At 39.0% G+C, this 22,341-nt stretch overlaps 1 protein-coding gene across 1 annotated transcript in view; it reads right to left on the bottom strand.

Annotated features, from left to right (window-relative positions):
• LOC128656406 (solute carrier family 12 member 9) overlaps positions 1 to 22,341 on the bottom strand; it is a 455,098-nt gene that overhangs the window by 46,717 nt on the left and 386,040 nt on the right. Inside the window, exon 10 of the mRNA XM_053710294.1 lies at positions 14,693 to 14,885. Within this exon, the coding sequence (XP_053566269.1) occupies positions 14,693 to 14,885 (193 nt within the window). The remainder of the gene's footprint in view (positions 1 to 14,692; positions 14,886 to 22,341) is intronic.

The following is a 22,341-nucleotide window of genomic DNA, read 5'->3' as shown; positions in this document are numbered from 1 at the left end:
CTCTCAAGGTCCTCCACACCAAATTTGCCAACCCATATCTTGATGGTATTCGCTTTGTACACAGGGGCACATGCTGGAACAGAAAATGGCCTTCCTCTTTGTATCCAGTAAGATTAAAGGGACAGTTCACCCCAAAAAAGTATCCCCTTTAATTTGTTCCCAATGATCCACTTCACCTGCTGGAGTGTATTAAATTGTTTACAAGTATTTTCATTACCCTTATATTGTCATTTGAAACAGTTTATTTAGTCTGTGGTATTTCCACCCATCCTGAAAGTTTTTGGCCTCAAGGCCAAGCTGTGTTAACACAGTTAGAAGAAATTACACTCCCAGTGGGTTATAGAAGAGATAAGGTAATACAATGTTAATTTTCCATTGTTCTCTCCAAGTATTGGAGATTGGTTTATGGACAGATGTAAGATAAAGAAGCAGGTATATGTACACAATGTGACAAAGTAATGAGATCTTATTATACCTACAAGCTCAACCCATTTTATTAGGTTGTGGCTTCAAAACACAAAATCAGCTAATTCATATACACAAATAAGCCTTAAAAAGCAAATCTCATACATTTTATACTCTGCAACTGGTAAAAAAAAGTAATTGGAAACAATTAAGGGAAAAACAATTTTTAGTATACTGTCCCTTTAAGATGACCCTTCACTGGAACTATGGGGCCTATCACAAACCCTGAAAAGCAGCTTCAGACCATTATCCCTTACCCACCAAAATTTACAGTAGGTGTTACAGATTCCAGTATATAGAACAAACATGCCCAGTTTAACTATTTGACCAAATACAAATGTCATTTAGATTGTCATTCAGATTGTTTAAAATGTATCAGGATGTTTAATTTTATACATGTAAATGATTATTCTCCTTACGCTTTGTACAAAGGAATCAATCCAAATACTGCAATATTTTAATATTTTTTTCTAACATTTTGCACAATCTTTGTGCCTTACCATCTCCTTTCGTAAGAATACGCATTGGGTAAGGATTTGCAGTGGTAAAATTAAAATCTGTGCAGTGTAAACATGGTTCAAATTAACCTTCAGTGGATCCACTTTGATTTAGTGAGTGCTAATTAAAAAAAACTGCAGAGAACTGTTAACTGGTAAAAAAGGAAACATTAAAAGGGACAGTCTACACTAAAATTATTATTGTTTAAAAAGATAGACAACGCCTTTAATACCAATTTCCCAGCTTTGCACAACCAACATTGTTATATTAATATACGTTATAACCTTTAAACCACTAAATTTCTGCCTGTTTCTAAACCATTATAGACAGCCTCCTAATCACATGCTTTATTATTTCCTTTTTACAACAGGAGACTGCTAGTTCATGTGGGCCATATAAATAACATTGTGTTCACACCAAAGGAGTTATTTAAGATTTAGCACAACACAAAACTAAATACAAGTCAATAGATAATAAATAAAATGTTATTAGGGGCTGTCAGAAGGTTCCTAGATACAAGGTAATCACAGAGGTAAAAAGTATATTAATATAACTGTGTTGGTTATGCAAAACTGGGGAATGAGTAATAAAGGGATTATCTATCTTTTAAAACAATAAAAATTCTATTGTAGACTGTCCCTTTAACACTTAACAGGTGACAATGACTCTTTATCGACAACTATATAAACATAGCCTATGTCTGTCTATCTATCTAGTATAAAATTACAGTGGAAGACCAAGAAGCTAGGATTTTCAATATATTTGGCATTGTGCAGATTTATAATAACATTAATACTCCCCCCCCCCTTTATATGTGTATATATAATAAATGGCAAAAAAAAACATTTGTTAATGCCAGTTTTAAGGGACATAAGCTTAAGCACACAAAATATCTTATAGCTGCTTATTTTTGTTTTTTAAATCGCTTTTTTTTAATTGTTTGGCTTTTTTTGCTTTGTTTTCTAAAGTCATTGAATGAAGAGTCCATATTTCAATCAGAAAACAAAATAACAACAAAGTCTATTTAAACACATAACAAAAACAAACAAGAACCTATAGGAAACAGGGGTACTGCATGATTTTCATGTGTTTTTTTTTGCAAGAATACTCACAGATAAATGGAAAGAATACTCACACATGGATGAAGGGAAAATAAAACTTGGCACCAATTTAATACAATATTGAAAATGCCTAATACATTTCAATGTTGTTTTCTTTCATTTAACCATTAATATCAACTCATGACATGCAATTACTTATCACACTTCATTACAATCATAAATGAACATTCAACTGATCATATTTCATTTGTGCATACCTCCCAACATTTCAAAATTCAAGAGTGACCCCCCCCACCCCCGCGGCAAAAATTTGAAATGTGGTGGGCAGGAGCAGGGGCGGGGCTTAGAAAAATCATAAGACCAAAGTAATATAAATAAAATTCTAAATAAAGTCATATCTTTTAATACTCTTAGGCAGCAAATCAAACACAAGCTCAAGCCTCAAACCACTGGTATAGCTATGTGAGCTCTGTATTTAATTAACCTTTGCAGAGACAGTGCTAAATATTTTTATCTTAAAGGGACAGTATACACTCATTTTCATATAACTGCATGTAATAGACACTACTATATAGAATAAGATGCACAGATACTGATATAAAAATCTAGTATAAAATGGTTTAAAAACGTACTTAGAAGCTTTCAGTTTAGCTCTGTTGAAAAGGCAGTTGGAAAGCCCACTGCAAATGGGAAATAAGACCCTCCCCCCTCCCCCTTCTTTTGCATATGAAAAGTCTCTTTACACAAACAGGAGCAAGCTGGAGAAGGTAGCTGACGGTATTCAAATAAAACTTTGGGGCTTGGTTAGGAGTCTGAAAATCAGAGCAATGTTATTTAAAAATAAGCAAAATTATACATTTAAAAAAAAAAAAAACTTTATGGGCTTTATAAATAGATCATCTACAAAACATTTATGCAAAGAAAAAATTAGTGTATAATGGCCCTTTAATTGGACATTTAATAATAGATTCTTTAAAACTGCTCTCTGCATTCCCCATTAATATTCTAGATTCTGGCCTTTAAAGTTAGCAAAAATGCACAGTAACACACTACATAGCATACACTTACACAGGCAGATACACACACACTACATAGCTTACACTTATACATGCACATACATACATACTACATAGCATACACTTATACAGGCAGATACACACACACTACATAGCTTACACTTATACATGCACATACATACACACTACATAGCATACACTTACATATGCAGATACACACACACTACATAGCTTACACTTATACATGCAGATACACACACACACACTTATACATACAGATACACACGCACACTACAAAGCATACACTTATACATGCAGATACACACACACTTATACATACAGATACACACACTACACAACATACACTTATACATGCAGATACACACACACACACACACTTATACATGTAGATACACACACACTTATACATACAGATACACACACACACACACTACACAGCAAACACTTATACATGCAGATACACACACACTCACTACATAGCATACACTTATACATGCAGATACACACTTATACATACAGATACACACACACACTACATAGCTTACACCTATACATGCAGATACACACACACACACACTACATAGCATACACTTATACAGGCAGATACACACACACTACATAGCATACACTTATACATACAGATACACACACTAATAGCACACACTTATACATGCAGATACACACACACAACATAGCTAACACTTATACATGCAGATACACACACACTACATAGTATACACTTATACATGCAGATACATACACTTCATAGATTACATTTATACATGCAGACACACACACTACATAGCCTACACTTATACATACAGATACACACACACACTACACAGCTTACACTTAAACATGCAGATACACACACACTTATACATACAGATACACACACACTACACAGCATTCACTTATACATGCAGATACACACACGTCATAGCTTACATTTATACATGCAGACACATACACTACAAAGCCTACACTTATACATACACACTACATAGCCTACACTTACACACTCACACACTACACAGCATACACATGCAGATACACACACATACACACTTATAGATACAGATAGACACACACTACATCATATATGGGTATCTGTAACTCATTTCACAGTATGAGGTCCTGGGGTTGGCAAGCACATTAGCTGGCAGTAGATATGTGCAATTCGTTTCGGATCGATTCAGAAATTCAGAAAATTCTGCAAATTCGGAGATTCAGATCGAACCGAATTTCCGAATTAAAATACTGCCGAATTTACCAAATAAATCCGAATTAGTTTGGATTTATTCGGTAAATTCGGATGGCCATGGATTACACTAGTATTGTACAGTATATTAGGTTATATCACTCTGCTATGGGTTACACCTAATATACAGTAATAATACTAGTCTAATCCCACCTAACACTTACCGAAATTCCCAATTTCCGAACCGAACCGAATACAGACGAATTTCTTCGAATCCGAATGAATCCGAAACGAATCCGAACCGATTAAAAATTTTCTGAATTCTAATCGATCCGAACCGAAATTCGAAAAATTCCGAATCGATCCGAACCGAACCAAAATTTTTCGCCATGCACATATCTAGCTGGCAGTCTGAGGTTGCCACTGTTTCTTACCCTGGTGTTGCACTGCTCATCATATAAAACTGAAGGCATGCTAGTATTATCACCATTACCTGAGGTCAGAGGGTATACAGCCTTGCTACTCCTGCTTAACCCACACACCATTCCTTTTCCACAAGGAATCTAACAGGTATATAACCCTGGGAGAGAAAAGCCAGCTGCTTCTGAGTATGGGCGCAATAGAATTTAATTTTTTTTCTTAAATGCATGGGGCAATGCGGGACAGTTGGCTAGCAACCCGGGACAGCGGGACAGACCCCTAAAATCGGGACTGTCCCGCGAAAATTGGGACAGTTGGGAGGTATGTTTATGTACAAGTTGTATAAATTAAAAGTGTGGTTTGAAGTTTCATTATAACTTTTTAAACAAAACATATAAAAGATTGTTATTTCAACATATTGAAATGTTTTCTGCATGAAAAAAAGATTATGTTAAAGCTATTAATTCTGAAGCTAACATTAGGTGCTTGTCTGTGCATAACTAGACCTTACATGGGCAGTAAATATTGTGAGATTCTAATATAAAATGTTTAATTATGCATAGTAAAACATTCATTATAAATCGTGACCCCCTTTTGCTGTAATTTAATTTAAGTCTGAAAATTGTGGGTTTTCCAGATCTTAGAACTGAAAGTGCACATGGTAGACCTCACAAGCCAGACCTGGCCATATCTCTGTCCCTAATTTGCTTCAGTAAAGATGATAAGATAAAGAGCAAGAAGCAATGCAGATTTTTCTTTCCTCCAAATAGGGAAAATGGTGGGTGGTATTTGACCATTGAAAAACAATTGCAACAAAGATCTAGCATATTAACACAATTATGCACAAAAACTTTGGAAATGGAAAAATAAAAACATTTCAGCAGGTCAAAATTGATTAATTTAAAAACTCCCACAATCCTTTGAAATTTTGCCAGAAAAAGTGTTGTTGTGTGTGTATTGAGTGGGATATTGGTGTTACTCTGCCCTCCATGTTAAGTAAATGGGGTGTTTTTGTGGTATGAATCAATTTTTAAAAATGTAAGATAATTAGAATATTGTGGAGTTTCCACATGATGTATAATAGGTAATAATTTAAAAATCACACAAAAACTAGAGGGGGGACTTGTAAAGCTAAATTCAGCAAAAGGGGTCTTCTTCCCCTGCACTATTCAGACACTTATCAATTATATTTTGCACTTTTCATTTTTGTAACATCACATAGAGAAACAGACTCCATAGACGCATGGGACAATGTTAACAAATAACCTCTCTGTGTAACATATCTTTAAAAGAAATGTGTTTATGCCTAAACCATGGAATAAAAATCCATTTTAATTACCCAATTAGCTCTTTTAGTTTTCAAACTTCTACACTCTCTATTTAAAAAACATGTTAAAAATGCCTTATGTATTCTCTAATGTAAATAAATTAACTTTTTGCCATATATACCAACTAAACTGATTATTATTATTTTTAGCCAGTTTGGTCTGTTTGGCCAGGTCTCAAATGTACTAAGATAAAATTAAATATGTTGGCATAACATAAATATGCTGATAATTATCAAGTAAAACCTGATTTCTAATTGATTCTATATTGATAATGACTGTTTCATATTTTTAATGCAAAACATTTCACATAATCAATTATATAAATTTGAGTTATGTGTAATAAACAATTTGATATTTTAATTAATTCTCTAATTACACATTTTTAAACACTTAATCACTACTGCAGTAATAAATGTAACATTCTGATGTCCATATTTAAAGTGATGGTAAATCCAAGCGTATAAAAAACGCTAGGATTTACCATCACTATAAAAACAGAATTTATGTTTACCTGATAAATTTCTTTCTCCTACGGTGTATCCGGTCCACGGCTTCATCCTTACTTGTGGGATATTCTCAATCCCTACAGGAAGTAGCAAAGAGAGCACACAGCAGAGCTGTCCATATAGCTCCCCTCAGGCTCCGCCCCCCCAGTCATTCGACCGACGGTTAGGAGAAAAAGGAGAACCATAGGGTGCAGTGGTGACTGTAGTTTACAAAAAATAAATTTAAACCTGACCAAAATGCCAGGGCGGGCCGTGGACCGGATGCACCGTAGGAGAAAGAAATTTATCAGGTAAACATAAATTCTGTTTTCTCCTACATTGGTGTATCCGGTCCACGGCTTCATCCTTACTTGTGGGAACCAATACCAAAGCTTTAGGACACAGATGAAGGGAGGGAACAAGTCAGGTAACCTAAACGGAAGGCACCACTGCTTGCAAAACCTTTCTCCCAAAAATAGCCTCCGAAGAAGCAAAAGTATTGAATTTGTAAATTTGGCAAACGTATGCAGTGAAGACCAAGTCGCTGCCTTACAAATCTGTTCAACAGAAGCCTCATTCTTGAAAGCCCATGTGGAAGCCACAGCTCTAGTACAGTGAGCTGTAATTCGTTCAGGAGGCTGCCTTCCAGCAGTCTCATAAGCCAACCGGATGATGCTTTTCAGCCACATCAAGATTGTGTAACAGACGTTCCTTGTTAGAAACTGGATTAGGACACAGAGAAGGAACAACTATTTCCTGGTTGATATTCTTATTGGAAACCACTTTTGGAAGAAAACCTGGTTTGGTACGTAAAACGACCTTATCTGTATGAAACACCAGATAGGGTGAATTACACTGCAAAGCAGACAATTCAGAAACTCTTCTAGCAGAAGAAATAGCTACTAAAAACAAAACTTTCCAAGATAGTAACTTAATATCTATGGAATGTAGAGGTTCAAACGGAAACCCCTTGAAGAACTGAAAGAACTAAATTTATACTCCATGGAGGAGCCACAGGTCTGTAGACAGGCTTGATTCTGACTAAAGCCTGTACAAACGCCTGGATATCTGGCATGGCTGCCAGACGCTTGTGTAACAAAACAGACAGAGCAGATATCTGTCCCTTTAAAGAACTAGCTGACAGACCTTTCTCCAATCCTTCCTGGAGAAAAGATAGTATCCTTGGAATCCTAATCTTACTCCATGAGTAACCCTTGGATTCGCACCAGCAAAGATATTTCCGCCATGTCTTATGGTAAATTTTCCTGGTGACAGGCTTTCTAGCCTGGATCAGAGTATCTATAACTGATTCCAAAAACCCACGCTTAGCTAGAATCAAGCGTTCAATCTCCAAGCAGTCAGTTGCAGAGAAACTAGGTTTGGATGTTCGAATGGACCTTGAATTAGAAGGTCCTGCCTCAAAGGCAGCTTCCATGGTGGAACCGATGACATATTCACCAGGTCTGCATACCAAGTCCTGCGTGGCCACGCGGAGCTATCAGAATTACCGAAGCCTTCTCCTGTTTGATCCTGGCTACTAGCCGGGGGAGAAGGGGAAACGGTGGAAAGACATAAGCTAGATTGAACGACCAAGGCGCTACTAAGGCATCTACCAATGTCGCCTTGGGATCCCTGGACCTGGACCCGTAACGTGTAACTTTGGAGTTCTGACGTGACGCCATCAGATCCAGATCTGGAATGCCCCATAGCTGGGTCAGCTGAGCAAAAACCTCCGGGTGGAGTTCCCACTCCCCTGGATGGAAAGTCTGACGACTCAGATAATCCGCTTCCCAGTTGTCCACTCCTGGGATGTGAATTGCTGATAGATGGCAGGAGTGATCCTCTGCCCATTTGATGATCTTGTCCGACTGAAATCTGATGAATTTGGCCTCCGCTAGTTGAGGCCATGCCTGGAGCGCATTGAATATCGCTCTCAATTCCAAAATGTTTATCGGGAGAAGAGATTCTTCCCGAGACCATAGACCCTGAGCCTTCAGGGACTTCCAGACCCCGCCCCAGCCTAAGAGGCTGGCGTCGGTCATGACAATGATCTACTCCGGTCTTCAGAAACTCATTCCTTGAGACAGGTGATCCTGAGACAACCACCAGAGGAGTGAGTCTCTGGTGTGCTGGTCCATCTGAATCTGGGGAGACAAATCTGCATAAACCCAATTCCATTGTTTAAGCATGCACAGTTGCAATGGTCTTAAATGAATTAGAGTAAAAGGAACCACGTCCATTGCCGCAACCATTAGTCCTATTACCTCCATGCACTGAGCTATGGAGGGTTGAGGAATGGATTGAAGAACTCGACAAGTGTTCAAAAGTTTTAATTTCCTGACCTCTGTCAGAAAGATTTTCATTTCTACCGAGTCTATTATTGTTCCCAGGAAGGGAACCCTTGTGAACAGGGACAGAGAACTTTTTTCTATGTTCACCTTCCACCCGTGAGACCTTAGAAAGGCTAGAACAATGTCCGTATGAGCCCTTGCTTTGTGAAAGGACGACGCCTGTATTAAAATGTCGTCTAGGTAAGGTGCTACTGCAATGCCCCTTGGCCTTAGCACCGCTAGAAGGGACCCTAGCACCTTTGTGAAAATTCTGGGAGCAGTGGCCAATCCGAAGGGAAGAGCCACGAACTGGTAATGCTTGTCCAGAAAGGCGAACCTCAGAAACTGATGGTGATCTTTGTGGATAGGAATATGCAGGTACGCATCCTTTAAGTCCACTGTAGTCATATATTGACCCTCCTGGATCATTGGTAAAATTGTCCGAATGGTTTCCATTTTGAATGATGGAACTCTGAGGAATTTGTTTAGGATCTTTAAATCCAGAATTGGCCTGAAAGTTCCTTCCTTGTTGGGAACTACAAACAGGTTTGAGTAAAATCCCAGTTTATCACTCCCATTTTTAAAAGGTCTTCTACGCAATGTAAGAATGCCTGTCTCTTTATCTGGTCTAAAGATAAGCGAGACATGTGGAACCTTCCCCTTGGAGGAAGGTCCATGAATTCTAGAAGATACCCCTGAGAGACAATTTCTAGTGCAGAGGGGTCCGGAACATCTCTTGCCCAGGCCTGAGCAAAGAGAGAAAGTCTGCCCCCTACTAGATCCGGTCCCGGATCGGGGGCTACCCCTTCATGCTGTCTTGGTAGCAGCAGCAGGCTTTTTGGCCTGTTTACCCTTGTTCCAGCCTTGCAATGGTTTCCATGCTGGTTTGGGCTGGGGTGCGTTACCCTCTTGCCTAGTGACTGTAGAGGTAGAAGCAGGTCTGTTCCTGAAATTGCGAAAGGAACGAAAATTAGACTTATTTTTAGCTTTGAAAGGTCTATCCTGTGGAAGGGCATGGCCCTTTCCCCCAGTGATATCTGAAATAATTTCTTTCAACTCTGGCCCGAATAGGGTCTTACCCTTGAAAGGAATATTAAGCAATTTTGTTTTGGACGACACATCCGCCGACCACGATTTTAGCCAAAGCGCCCTACGTGCCACTATTGCGAAACCAGAATTTTTCGCCGCTAATTTAGCTAACTGAAAAGCGGCATCTGTAATGAAAGAATTAGCCAACTTCAGGGTGTGAATTCTATCCATGACTTCATCATAAGAAGTCTCCTTCTGGAGCGAGTTTTCTAATTCCTCAAACCAAAAAGCAGCTGCAGCGGTTACAGGAATAATGCAAAAAATTGGTTGAAGAAGAAAACCTTGTTGAACATAAATTTTCTTAAGTAAACCTTCTAATTTTTTATCCATAGGATCTTTGAAAGCGCATCTTTGAAAGCGCAACTGTCTTCTATTGGTATAGTTGTGCGCTTAGCTAGCGTTGAAACTGCCCCCTCTACCTTAGGGACCGTCTGCCACGCGTCCCTTCTGGGGTCAACAATGGGGAACATTTTCTTAAATATAGGAGGGGGAACAAAAGGTACACCTGGCTTCTCCCACTCCTTATTCACTATATCCACCACCCTCTTAGGTATCGGAAACGCATCAGTGTGTACTGGGACCTCTAAGAATTTATCCATTTTACACAATTTTTCTGGGACCACCAAAGGGTCACAATCATCAAGAGTAGCTAGGACCTCCTTAAGTAGAGCGCGGAGGTGTTCAAGCTTAAATTTAAATGCTATGGTATCAGGCTCTGCCTGCTGAGAAACTTTTCCTGTGTCAGAAATTTCTCCCTCAGACAGGCCCTCCCTCACCGCCAAGTCAGATTGATGTGAGGGCACTACAGATAAATTATCCTCTGCGTCTGCTTGCTCATTTTCTGTATTTAAAACTGAGCAATCACGCTTCCTAGGAAAAGCTGGCAGTTTGGATAAAAATGCTGCGAGAGAATTATCCATTACTGCTGCTAACTGTTGCATAGTAATAGCAATTGGCACGCTAGATGTAATGGGCATCGCTTGCGCGGGCATAGCTGGTGTTGACACAGAAGGAGAGGATAGTGAGCTATCCTCACTACCTTCAGCTAAAGAATCATCTTGGGCTATATCTTTAAGCGTGATTGTACGGTCCTTAAGCTGTTGGGAGCTATGGCACACTTCACACATAAATTTAATGGGGGAACCACCTTGGCCTTTGAACATACAGAACATAGGTTATCTGAAGGGTCAGACATGTTTGACAGACTTAAACAGATCTTCAATGCAATAAAAATTATTTTTGACAAAAACGTTACTGTGTCTTTAAATAATAAAAGTGCACACTTTATTACTAAAACATCAAAAAACCATCAAATAAACATCCGATTTTAATGAAATTTTCACCACAGTGTCTTAATGCTTTGAAATGATTGCACACAAATTTCCAGACAAATTAACCCCTTAAGGCCCAAACCGGAGCTAATAACAGCAATTAACCTGTTAAAAACACTACAGTACTATGCCACAGCTTCCACTGTGGCCTTTACCTTCCCTAGGGATTATTTTAGTAGGAAATAAGCCTCTCTGGAGTCTTTTCTGATGCCTCTGGACTCCCCACGTGAAGCTGCATGAACTGCCTAAGCAAAACAACTGTGCAATTGAGGCCTGAAAATGAGGCCTCCTCCCTCTTCATTCCAGAGTGGAGGGGCCTTTCTGACTAGAATAGGTGTCCAAATAAGTGCCAGGTGCAAAATAAAACCCCAAAAGTGTTTTAAAGTCTGAAAAAACACCTTATTTATAGTGAAAACATGCTAAAAAGCAATCGATTTAGCCCACAATAGTGTCAACCAGCATAGAGCCCTTAATATAAGCCATAATTTTATACAGAGTCTAAGAAAAATGGCTTACCTATCCCAGAGGGGATTGCTGACAGTCTTCTAGCATTACTAGGTCTTGTTAGAAAAATGACTAATCATACCTGAAGCAGTTAAGCCTGCAAACTGTTCCCCCCAACTGAAGTTCTCTGGTTTCAACAGTCCTGCGTGGGAACAGCAATGGATTTTAGTTACTGGTGCTAAAATCATATTCCTCTCAGCAGAAATCTTCATCACTTTCTGCTGCAGAGTAAATAGTACAAGCCGGCACTATTTTAAAATAACAAACTCTTGATAAAAGAATAAAAAACTACAACTAAACACCATATACTCTTTACCACCCCCGTGGAGATGCTACTAGTTAGAGCGGCAAAGAGAATGACTGGGGGGCGGAGCCTGAGGGGAGCTATATGGACAGCTCTGCTGTGTGCTCTCTTTGCCACTTCCTGTAGGGATTGAGAATATCCCACAAGTAAGGATGAAGCTGTGGACCGGATACACCAATGTAGGAGAAATAAACATTATTTTCTTTCATCACTTCCTAAAAAAAGGGTACTGAACTCACCCTATCTGTGCGGCAAGTATATTTCTAACTCAGCACCTCCGGCCGCCCACGGCACAGCACTCTTCTTCAATGAGATGACGTTTCCACCTCTAAACCAATAGACGTGCGTGTTAACTGACATCCTAGCACAGCTAGAGGTTGAAACGTCACCTCATTGGAGAAGAGCGCTATGCCGTGGACGGCCAGAGGAGATGAATTAGCGATATACTTGCTGCACAGATAGGGAGATAAGCACCATTTTTTTAAGGAAGTGATGACAGAAACTAATGGGGGTTTTTTTATGGTAAATCCTAGCATTTGTTATACGCTTAGATTTACTAGCACTTTAAGCAACAAGCTTTTATCTAAATCACAGATAAAGTTCAGGTTTTCTTAAAGGGACACTCAATCAAAATTAAACTTTCATTATTCAGATAGAGCATGCCATTTTAAACAACTTTCCAAATTTACTTCCTTTAACAAAATGTGCACAGTCTTTTTATATTTAAACTTTTTGAGTCACCAACTCCTACTGAGCATGTGCAAGAATACGTGTGTATGCATTTGTGAATGGTTGATGGCTGTCACATGGTACAGGGGGAGTGGAAAAAGACATAACTTAAAATTGCCATAAAAAAAATCTACTACTCATTTAAAGTTCAGACTAAGTGCTATTGCATTGTCTTGTTATCTTGCATTTGTTGATTATGCAAATCTACTGTGTTGACTGGTCTTTTAACATTTTAGAACCTTGTAGTTCCACTTGTAACAAAAGTTTTAAAAAGTACATTTATTTTGTTATTTACAGAATAAGCCGTACTTTTAATTCAAGCACAATACTTTTATATACACTGTATTTCATGTTCCCAAATGTTTGTTTGTTTTCTTCCATAGCTTCAACATTTCTGGAAATTTTACATTTCTATGAAAAGCACTAAGCACCGAGGACCCAGAGGATATCTTAGTAGGCTATTGACCATTGGAGATTATGGATCATTGCTTAGTGTAAGCATTTTTTTAGTTTTATAATTAAAAGAGCAAGTTGGAGCAATCCAGTCCAACTCAGAGATAAAAGTAAACACAAGTCAAATAAAATAACCGTTAGGCAACAAGAGTCATGATGATCTTAATAGGTGTTTGACATCATATTATTAGTCAACAAACATCATTAGTCTGTTACACCTATTTATTGTATTGGGGAAATGTTTGCCTGATTTATGGATAAAGAAAAGAGGATGATTTGGAAATAAATAAATAAATAAATAAATAAATAAATAAATAAAATAAACTTTCAAATGACCTACCATAGATTTAAGACCCCATACTAAAGGGACATAAAAAGGGAAAAATTATTTGCAGTGATCAAGAGTTAAATAGATAAAATTCTATACATGTAGAGAAGATATTTACCTCCTTACCATACTCTTGTGGCATAGAATGTAGCACCAATTATTTAGGTTGCTATAACAGTATCAAAGCCTATACTTTTGGAAGCCAACTGGCATCCCTCATCGGCTTTGGATCCCCATTATCTTCTCTAGACCATTAGAACATTCAGAAAACACCTAGCTTCTACTATACACCACAGAATAGGATGAACTCCCCATTTCACCCATAAACATTGATTATTTATTAAAGCATTATATGCATCAACATATCATATATATAATATTTTCTTGTTTGAAGAACAATGTTTTTTCAAGAATTACTAATATAAAAAAGTATTCACTTTGTTTTAAAGGGATATGGCATTTTTTTTAAAGGGATTTGGTTAAAACTATGTATTCATTTTATATAGTAGATAACTCTATTGAATGTTGTACAAACGCTAGGGTTGACTATTGAAACCAATAAAGGGGACTTATAAGATACTTCATGTAGAAAGCTCCTTTATTTGTTTCAACCGATCGCTGTTCTTAGTTACTACAGCAGCCCACGGCTTAAATTTTTTTTGCTAAGAGGTGACGTTTTCACCTCTTAGCCAATAGCAGTGCGGCAAATCAGGCTCCCATGGGTGACAAGTCGGATTTACCGCACGGCTATTGGCTAAGAGGTGAAAACGTTACCTCTTAGCAAAAAATTTTTGTAACCATGGGCTGCTGTAGCAGCTAAGAACGGCAATTGGTTGAAACAAATAAAGGAGCTTTCTACATGAAGTGTCTTATACTTTATGAATGAAAGTCCCCTTTATTTGTTTCAACAGTCAATCCTACCATTTGTAAAACGCTAGGATTGACTTTCACTTTAAGGTGACTTTAATGAGCTGCCAATTTTACAGAAAATTGTTTGAGTGACATGGAATTTATTGGATAATTTACATGTTGATGATCAACAAGGTATATTTGTTTGCTTCTTATTACAATTTGTTATCTGTCAATACAAGCTTGTTTTTTTTAATTATTACTATATGTACAGACTCACCTGATGGAAGATGAGGGCCTGACTGATGTAGCCCCAGCTACTGCTGGGTGACAGATAGTGAAGGCATAAGAGTAAGATCAGCATGAATACGATGCTAGCCGAGGCGTAGATTGGTTGGATTAGGAACATCATGACCAAACAACCCAGGATTCCCAGTATGCATGTGTACCACGTAAAATAACGAAACGTTGGTCTGTAAGCAAACAGAAAAGAGTTACTCTTGTATAAATGACAATCTGCATTGTAGACTAATGAAATAGATTAATTATAACATGATGGAAGAATATGAAAACACCTTAACCGGTATCATTTTACTATAATTTCATATCTTTCCGTAATGTCCACCCAACTTACATGTGGCAATTTAAACCTGCGCTTTGATGATATTGTGGTCACCATTTATGGTGTTCCCTACAATATGTTGATATTAGCATGCATGTCCATCAAATGATCAGTGTGTAACATGATCTCCTTTTCAGAAGAAAAGATGAATATTAGATAAAAGGAACGTGTTAGAGGCAGCAAGTTTATTTGTCTGAAGCTGAAATAGTGGAATCAATACAGTAAAGAAACTAAAGATACCTGGCATAAGGCTATCCTGGGGAAATGTCTGAAGATAAAATGGGAAGAGAAGTGGCTAGTTGTTGTGTTTCTAATACAGATTTGGTTTCTAATTTTGCTGTATAGAGCAGGGGTTGGCAAATTAAAATGAAATGTAGATGAAGGCATAAGAAGCAAATTTTAGGAGTCAGTCAAGGGAATTTGTATTTAAATATATGTAAAATAATCCAAAATTGAGCAATATGCAAATGTATTGAATGTGCAACTCACTGACTCCTGGAATATGTAAAGCCTTATATTAAGGATTTGGGCTAAACAAAAATGACAAGACCATAGGCCAAAACATACATTGGGCTCTAATATTTTGATTCTTATGTATGCACCCTCCCCGGTATAAAATAATTACTTTGCATCTCAGTATTCTTGATGGCTCCAAACTTTTAAACAAATTTATCAACAGCTGTTGTAGGTGACCACATCCCCTTTACCAACTCACATTATATTTTGTGTTTAATTAATAAATATTTTATAAATATATTAATCCAAAAACAGGCACTGAGAGTTCTTCCATTAATGGTGGAAATTTTAAGCACCCAGCCATACAAACATACAAACACAAATAAATATAAAATCGCATAATATAGCCCAAGTTTCCTAAAATGTTTTCTGAGATCTCAGTAAACCACAGTGAGCATATCTCTTACGATAACTAATAATACCACACTTCACATGGAGTCTGATAATAAAACTTTGATTTGCATATTCTAGAACCAGCAGTGCTTGCAATAACCTCATGATTATATAATTAAAGCTCATCTTTAAATCTTTTTTTAAGACTGATATAATTTGCCACTTCTACATACTGTTTTGAAAGCTGTGCACTAGATGAAAAGAGAACCATTTCATTCAATAGTACAAAACTAAAAATGAAAATAACAGATATTTAAATATAAATTCACCTTTAACCTGGAAAAAGCTCAACACGCCTCCACCAGCATGTGCTCCAGATAGCTGTGCGCATGTCTGCAGCCAATAACAGGGCTGTACCCTGCTAATGCAGAGGAATGAGCATTCAGAGGTCAGTACAACCTCTGGCTTTTTCCAAAAGACTGATGGTGCATTTCGTTTGGATTGAGCTTTTATACTAAACGGTTTTATTTTTATTATCTGTAGTGCAGTAGAGATTTTATGTTGGCAATTTTACAATATTTTACAATTTTACTGATCTTCTTTGACCCATTCAACACACAGGTTGATTTGACTGGCATTAAACAATTTTAATATAATCAAAGGTATTGAAAGCCAGTGACACACACACATATATATATATATATATATATATATATATATATATATATATATATATATATATATATATATATATATATATATATATATATATATATATATATATATATACAAAACACGGAAGGGAACTGCACTCTCATACCGGACCGGGTACACATCCTATGATCCTGCAACATGCTCAGCCCTGGGTGCCACTGGCACTCACAGGAAGCTGTGCTGTCCCCAGAGCCACAATCAGTTAACCCCAGACAGGTCTGGGTGCAAGAACCATAGGGAAATTTACAAAACAAATTAATACAACACACAGAGAAAACCCATCACTCACTTACAAGCTCTCAGCTAAGATTTAAAAGCAAAAATGGAAAGGTTAGTCACCACATCTGGCCAAATGGGACAAGCTCAGGTACCACGTCAAGGTCCTCTCCAATACCTGAGACCCTAAAACAGCCACACAATGCAAGCTTTCAAATCCAAACAAACTGAAAACAAAAAAAGGGTGCACAGGAATATGTAATCACCCTAGACATATACAAAACACGGAAGGGAACTGCACTCTCATACCGGACCGGGTACACATCCTATGACCCTGCAACATGCTCAGCCCTGGGTGCCACTGGCACTTACAGGAAGCTGTGCTGTCCCCAGAGCCACAAGCAGTTAACCCCAGACAGGTCTGGGTGCAAGAACCATAGGGAAAATTACAAAACAAATTAATACAACACACAGAGAAAACCCAGCACTCACTTACAAGCTCTCAGCTAAGATTTAAAAGCAAAAATGGAAAGGTTAGTCAACGCATCTGGCCAAATGGGACAAGCTCAGGTACCATGCGGTGACTAACCTTTCCATTTTTGCTTTTAAATCTTAGCTGAGAGCTTGTAAGTGAGTGCTGGGTTTTCTCTGTGTGTTATATATATATATATATATATATATATGCAGTTGTGCTCATAAGTTTACATACTCTGGTAGAATTTATGATTTCTTGGCCATTTTTCAGAGAATATGAATGATAACACAAAAACTTTTCTTTCACTCATGGTTAGTGTTTGGCTGAAGCCATTTTTTATCAATCAACTGAGTCATGGGGAAAGCAAAGGAATTGTCAAAGGATCTGCAGGAAAAACAGAATTTATGTTTACCTGATAAATTACTTTCTCCAACGGTGTGTCCGGTCCACGGCGTCATCCTTACTTGTGGGATATTCTCTTCCCCAACAGGAAATGGCAAAGAGCCCAGCAAAGCTGGTCACATGATCCCTCCTAGGCTCCGCCTTCCCCAGTCATTCGACCGACGTAAAGGAGGAATATTTGCATAGGAGAAATCATATGATACCGTGGTGACTGTAGTTAAAGAAAATAAATCATCAGACCTGATTAAAAAACCAGGGCGGGCCGTGGACCGGACACACCGTTGGAGAAAGTAATTTATCAGGTAAACATAAATTCTGTTTTCTCCAACATAGGTGTGTCCGGTCCACGGCGTCATCCTTACTTGTGGGAACCAATACCAAAGCTTTAGGACACGGATGATGGGAGGGAGCAAATCAGGTCACCTAGATGGAAGGCACCACGGTTTGCAAAACCTTTCTCCCAAAAATAGCCTCAGAAGAAGCAAAAGTATCAAATTTGTAAAATTTGGTAAAAGTGTGCAGTGAAGACCAAGTCGCTGCCTTATATATCTGATCAACAGAAGCCTCGTTCTTAAAGGCCCATGTGGAAGCCACGGCCCTAGTGGAATGAGCTGTGATTCTTTCAGGAGGCTGCCGTCCGGATGTCCCATAAGCCAATCTGATGATGCTTTTAAGCCAAAAAGATAGAGAGCTAGAAGTTGCTTTTTTGACCTCTCCTTTTACCAGAATAAACAACAAACAAGGAAGATGTTTGTCTGAAATCCTTTGTAGCATCTAAATAGAATTTTAGAGCACGGACAACGTCCAAATTGTGTAACAAACGTTCCTTCTATGAAACTGGATTCGGACACAAAGAAGGTACAACTATCTCCTGGTTAATATTTTTGTTGGAAACAACCTTCGGAAGAAAACCAGGCTCAGTACGTAAAAACCACCTTATCTGCATGGACCAGATAGGGCGGAGAACACTGCAGAGCAGATAACTCTGAAACTCTTCTAGCAGAAGAAATTGCAACCTAAAACAAAACTTTCCAAGATAATAACTTAATATCTATGGAATGTAAGGGTTCAAACGGAACCCCTTGAAGAACTGAAAGAACTAGATTAAGACTCCAGGGAAGAGTCAAAGGTCTGTAAACAGGCTTGATTCTAACCAGAGCCTGAACAAACGCTTAAACGTCTGGCACAGCTGCCAGCCTTTTGTGAAGTAAAACAGATAAAGCAGAGATCTGTCCCTTCAGAGAACTCGCAGAAAATCCTTTCTCCAAACCTTCTTGTAGAAAGGAAAGAATCTTAGGAATTTTTATCTTGTTCCATGGGAATCCTTTAGATTCACACCAACAGATATATTTTTTCCATATATTATGGTAAATTTTTCTAGTTACAGGCTTTCTAGCCTGAATAAGAGTATCTACTACAGAATCTGAAAACCCACGCTTTGATAAAATCAAGCGTTCAAACTCCAAGCAGTCAGTTGGAGGAAAACCAGATTCGGATGTTCAAATGGACCCTGAATAAGAAGGTCCTGTCTCAAAGGTAGCTTCCATGGTGGAGCCGATGACACATTCACCAGGTCTGCATACCAAGTCCTGCGTGTCCACACAGGAACTATCAAGGTCACCGAAGCCCTCTCCAGATTGATCCTGGCTACCAGCCTGGGAATGAGAGGAAACGGTGGGAATACATAAGCTAGGTTGAAGATCCAAGGTGCTACTATTGTATCCAATAGAGTCGCCTTGGGATCCCTGGATTTGGACCCGTAACAAGGGACCATGAAGTTCTGACGAGAGGCCATCAGAACCAAGTCTGGAATGCCCCATAATTGAGTTATTTGGGCAAAGATTTCCAGATGGAGTACCCACTCCCCCGGATGCTCCTCCATCGCCAGGGAACTCCTTGTTACCCCCTGATGGTTGATATATGTAACAGTCGTCATGATGACTGATTGAAACCTTATGAATTTGGCCTTTGCTAGTCTAGGCCAAGCCTTGAGAGCATTGAATATCACTCTCAGTTCCATTATGTTTATCGGGAGAAGAGAGTCTTCCCGAAACCATAGACCCTGAGTTTTCAGGGGTTCCCAGACCGCGCCCCAGCCCACCAGACTGGCGTCGGTCGTGACAATGACCTATTCTGGTCTGCGGAAGCTCATTCCCTGTGACAGGTTGTCCAGGGTCAGCCACCAACGGAGTGAATCTCTGGTTATTTGATCTACTTGTATCGTCGGAGACAAGACTGTATAATCCCCATTCCACTGTCTGAGCATGCCCAGGTGCAATGGTCTTAGATGAATTCGTGCAAAAGGAACTATGTCCATTGCCGCAACCATCAACCCTATTACTTCCATGGACTGCGCTATGGAAGGAATAAGAACAGAATGAAGTACCTGACAAGAGCTTAGAAGTTTTGATTTTCTGGCCTCTGTCAGAAAAACCTTCATTTCTAAGGAAACTATTATTGTTCCCAAGAAGGGAACTCTTGTTGACGGGGACAGAGAACTTTTTTCTATGTTCACTTTCCACCTTTGAGATCTGAGAAAGGCTAGGACAATGTCCGTATGAGCCCTTGCTTGACAGAGACTACACCTGAATCAGGATGTCGTCCAAGTAAGGTACTACTGCAATGCCCCTTGGTCTTAGCACCGCTAGAAGGGACCCTAGTACCCTTGTGAAAATCCTTGGAGCAGTGGCTAATCCGAATGGAAGTGCCACAGGTAATGCTTGTCCAGAAAGGCGAACCTTAGGAACCGAAAATGTTCCTTGTGGATAGGAATACGTAGGTACGCATCCTTTAAGTCCACCATGGTCATGAATTGACCTTCCTGGATGGTAGAAAGGATCGTTCGAATGGTTTCCATTTTGAATGATGAAACCCTTAGAAACTTGTTTAGAATCTTGAGATCTAAAATAGGTCTGAATGTTCCCTCTTATTTGGGAATTATGAACAGGTTGGAGTAAAAACCCATCCCTTGTTCTCCTAATGGAACAGGATGAATCACTCCCATGCTTAACAGGTCTTCTACACAGTGTAAGAATGCCTGTTCGAAGATAATTGAGACCCGTGGAACCTTCCCCTTGGGAGTAGTTCCCTGAATTCCAGGAGATAACCTTGAGAAACTATTTCTAGCGCCCAAGGATCCTGAACATCTCTTGCCCCAACCTGAGCAAAGAGAGAAAGTCTGCCTCCCACCAGATCCTTCCCAGATCGGGGGCCAACACTTCATGCTGTTTTGGTAGCAGTGGCAGGTGACTTGGCCTGCTTATCCTTGTTCCAGCCTTGCATCGGCCTCCAGGCTGGCTTGGTTTGAGAAGTATTACCCTCTTGCTTAGAGGGTGTAGAATTTGAGGCTGGTCCGTTTCTGCGAAAGGGACGAAAATTTGGCCTATTTTTAGCCTTAAAAGACCTATTCTGTGGGAGGGCGTGGCCCTTTCCCCCAGTGATGTCTGAAATAATCTCTTTCAAGTCAGGGCCAAACAGTGTTTTACCCTTGAAAGGGATGTTAAGCAAAAGCGCTCTGCGCGCCACGATAGCAAACCCTGAATTATTCGCCGCTAATCTAGCTAATTGCAAAGCGGCATCTAAAATAAAAAAGAGTTAGCCAATTTAAGAGCTTGAACTCTGTCCAAAACCTCCTCGTACGAAGATTCTTTATTAAGCGACTTTTCTAGTTCTTCGAACCAGAAACACGCAGCTGTAGTGACAGGAACAATGCATGAAATTGGTTGTAGAAGGTAACCTTGCTGAACAAACATCTTTTTAAGCAAACCCTCTAACCTTTAATCCATAGGATCTTGAAAGCACAACTATCTTCTATAGGAATAGAAGTGCGTTTGTTTAGAGTAGAAACCGCCCCCTCGACCTTGGGGACTGTATGCTATAAGTCCTTTCTGGGGTCGACTATAGGAAACTAATTTCTTAAATATAGGGGGAGGACAAAGGGTATGCCGGGCCTTTCCCACTCCTTATTTACTATGTCCGCCACCCGCTTGGGTATAGGAAAAACATCGGGGGGCACCGGAACCTCTAGGAACTTGTCCATCTTACCTAATTTCTCTGGAATGACCAAATTGTCACAATCATCCAGAGTAGATAATACCTCCTTAAGTAGTGCGTGGAGATGTTGAAATTTAAAAGGTACAATATCAGGTTCTGCTTGTTGAGAAATTTTCCCTGAATCTGAAATTTCTCCCTCAGACAAAACCTCCCTCCTGGCCCCTTCAGATAGGTGTGAGGGTATGTCAGAAAAGATATCATCAGCGTCCTCTTGCTCTTCAGTGTTTAAAACAGAGCAATCACGCTTTCTGATAAGTAGGCATTTTGGAAAAAAATGCATGCAATAGAATTATCCATTACAGCCATTAATTGTTGTATGGTAATAAGTATTGGCGCACTAGATGTACTAGGGGCCTCTTGTGTGGGCAAAACTGGTGTAGACACAGAAGGGGATGATGCAGTACCATGCTTACTCCCCTCATTAGAGGAATCATCTTGGGCAATATCATATCTATGGCATTATTATCCCTACTTTGTTTGGACATTATGACACAAATATATCACATATATTTAAAAGGGGAGACACATTGGCTTTCATACATATAGAACATCGTTATCTGATGGTTCAGACATGTTAAACAGGCTTAAACTTGTTAAC

This window comes from Bombina bombina, chromosome 4, assembly GCF_027579735.1.
Source record: "Bombina bombina isolate aBomBom1 chromosome 4, aBomBom1.pri, whole genome shotgun sequence".
Taxonomy (NCBI): Eukaryota; Metazoa; Chordata; class Amphibia; order Anura; family Bombinatoridae; genus Bombina; species Bombina bombina.
This window is presented reverse-complemented; position numbering and strand designations above follow the sequence as displayed.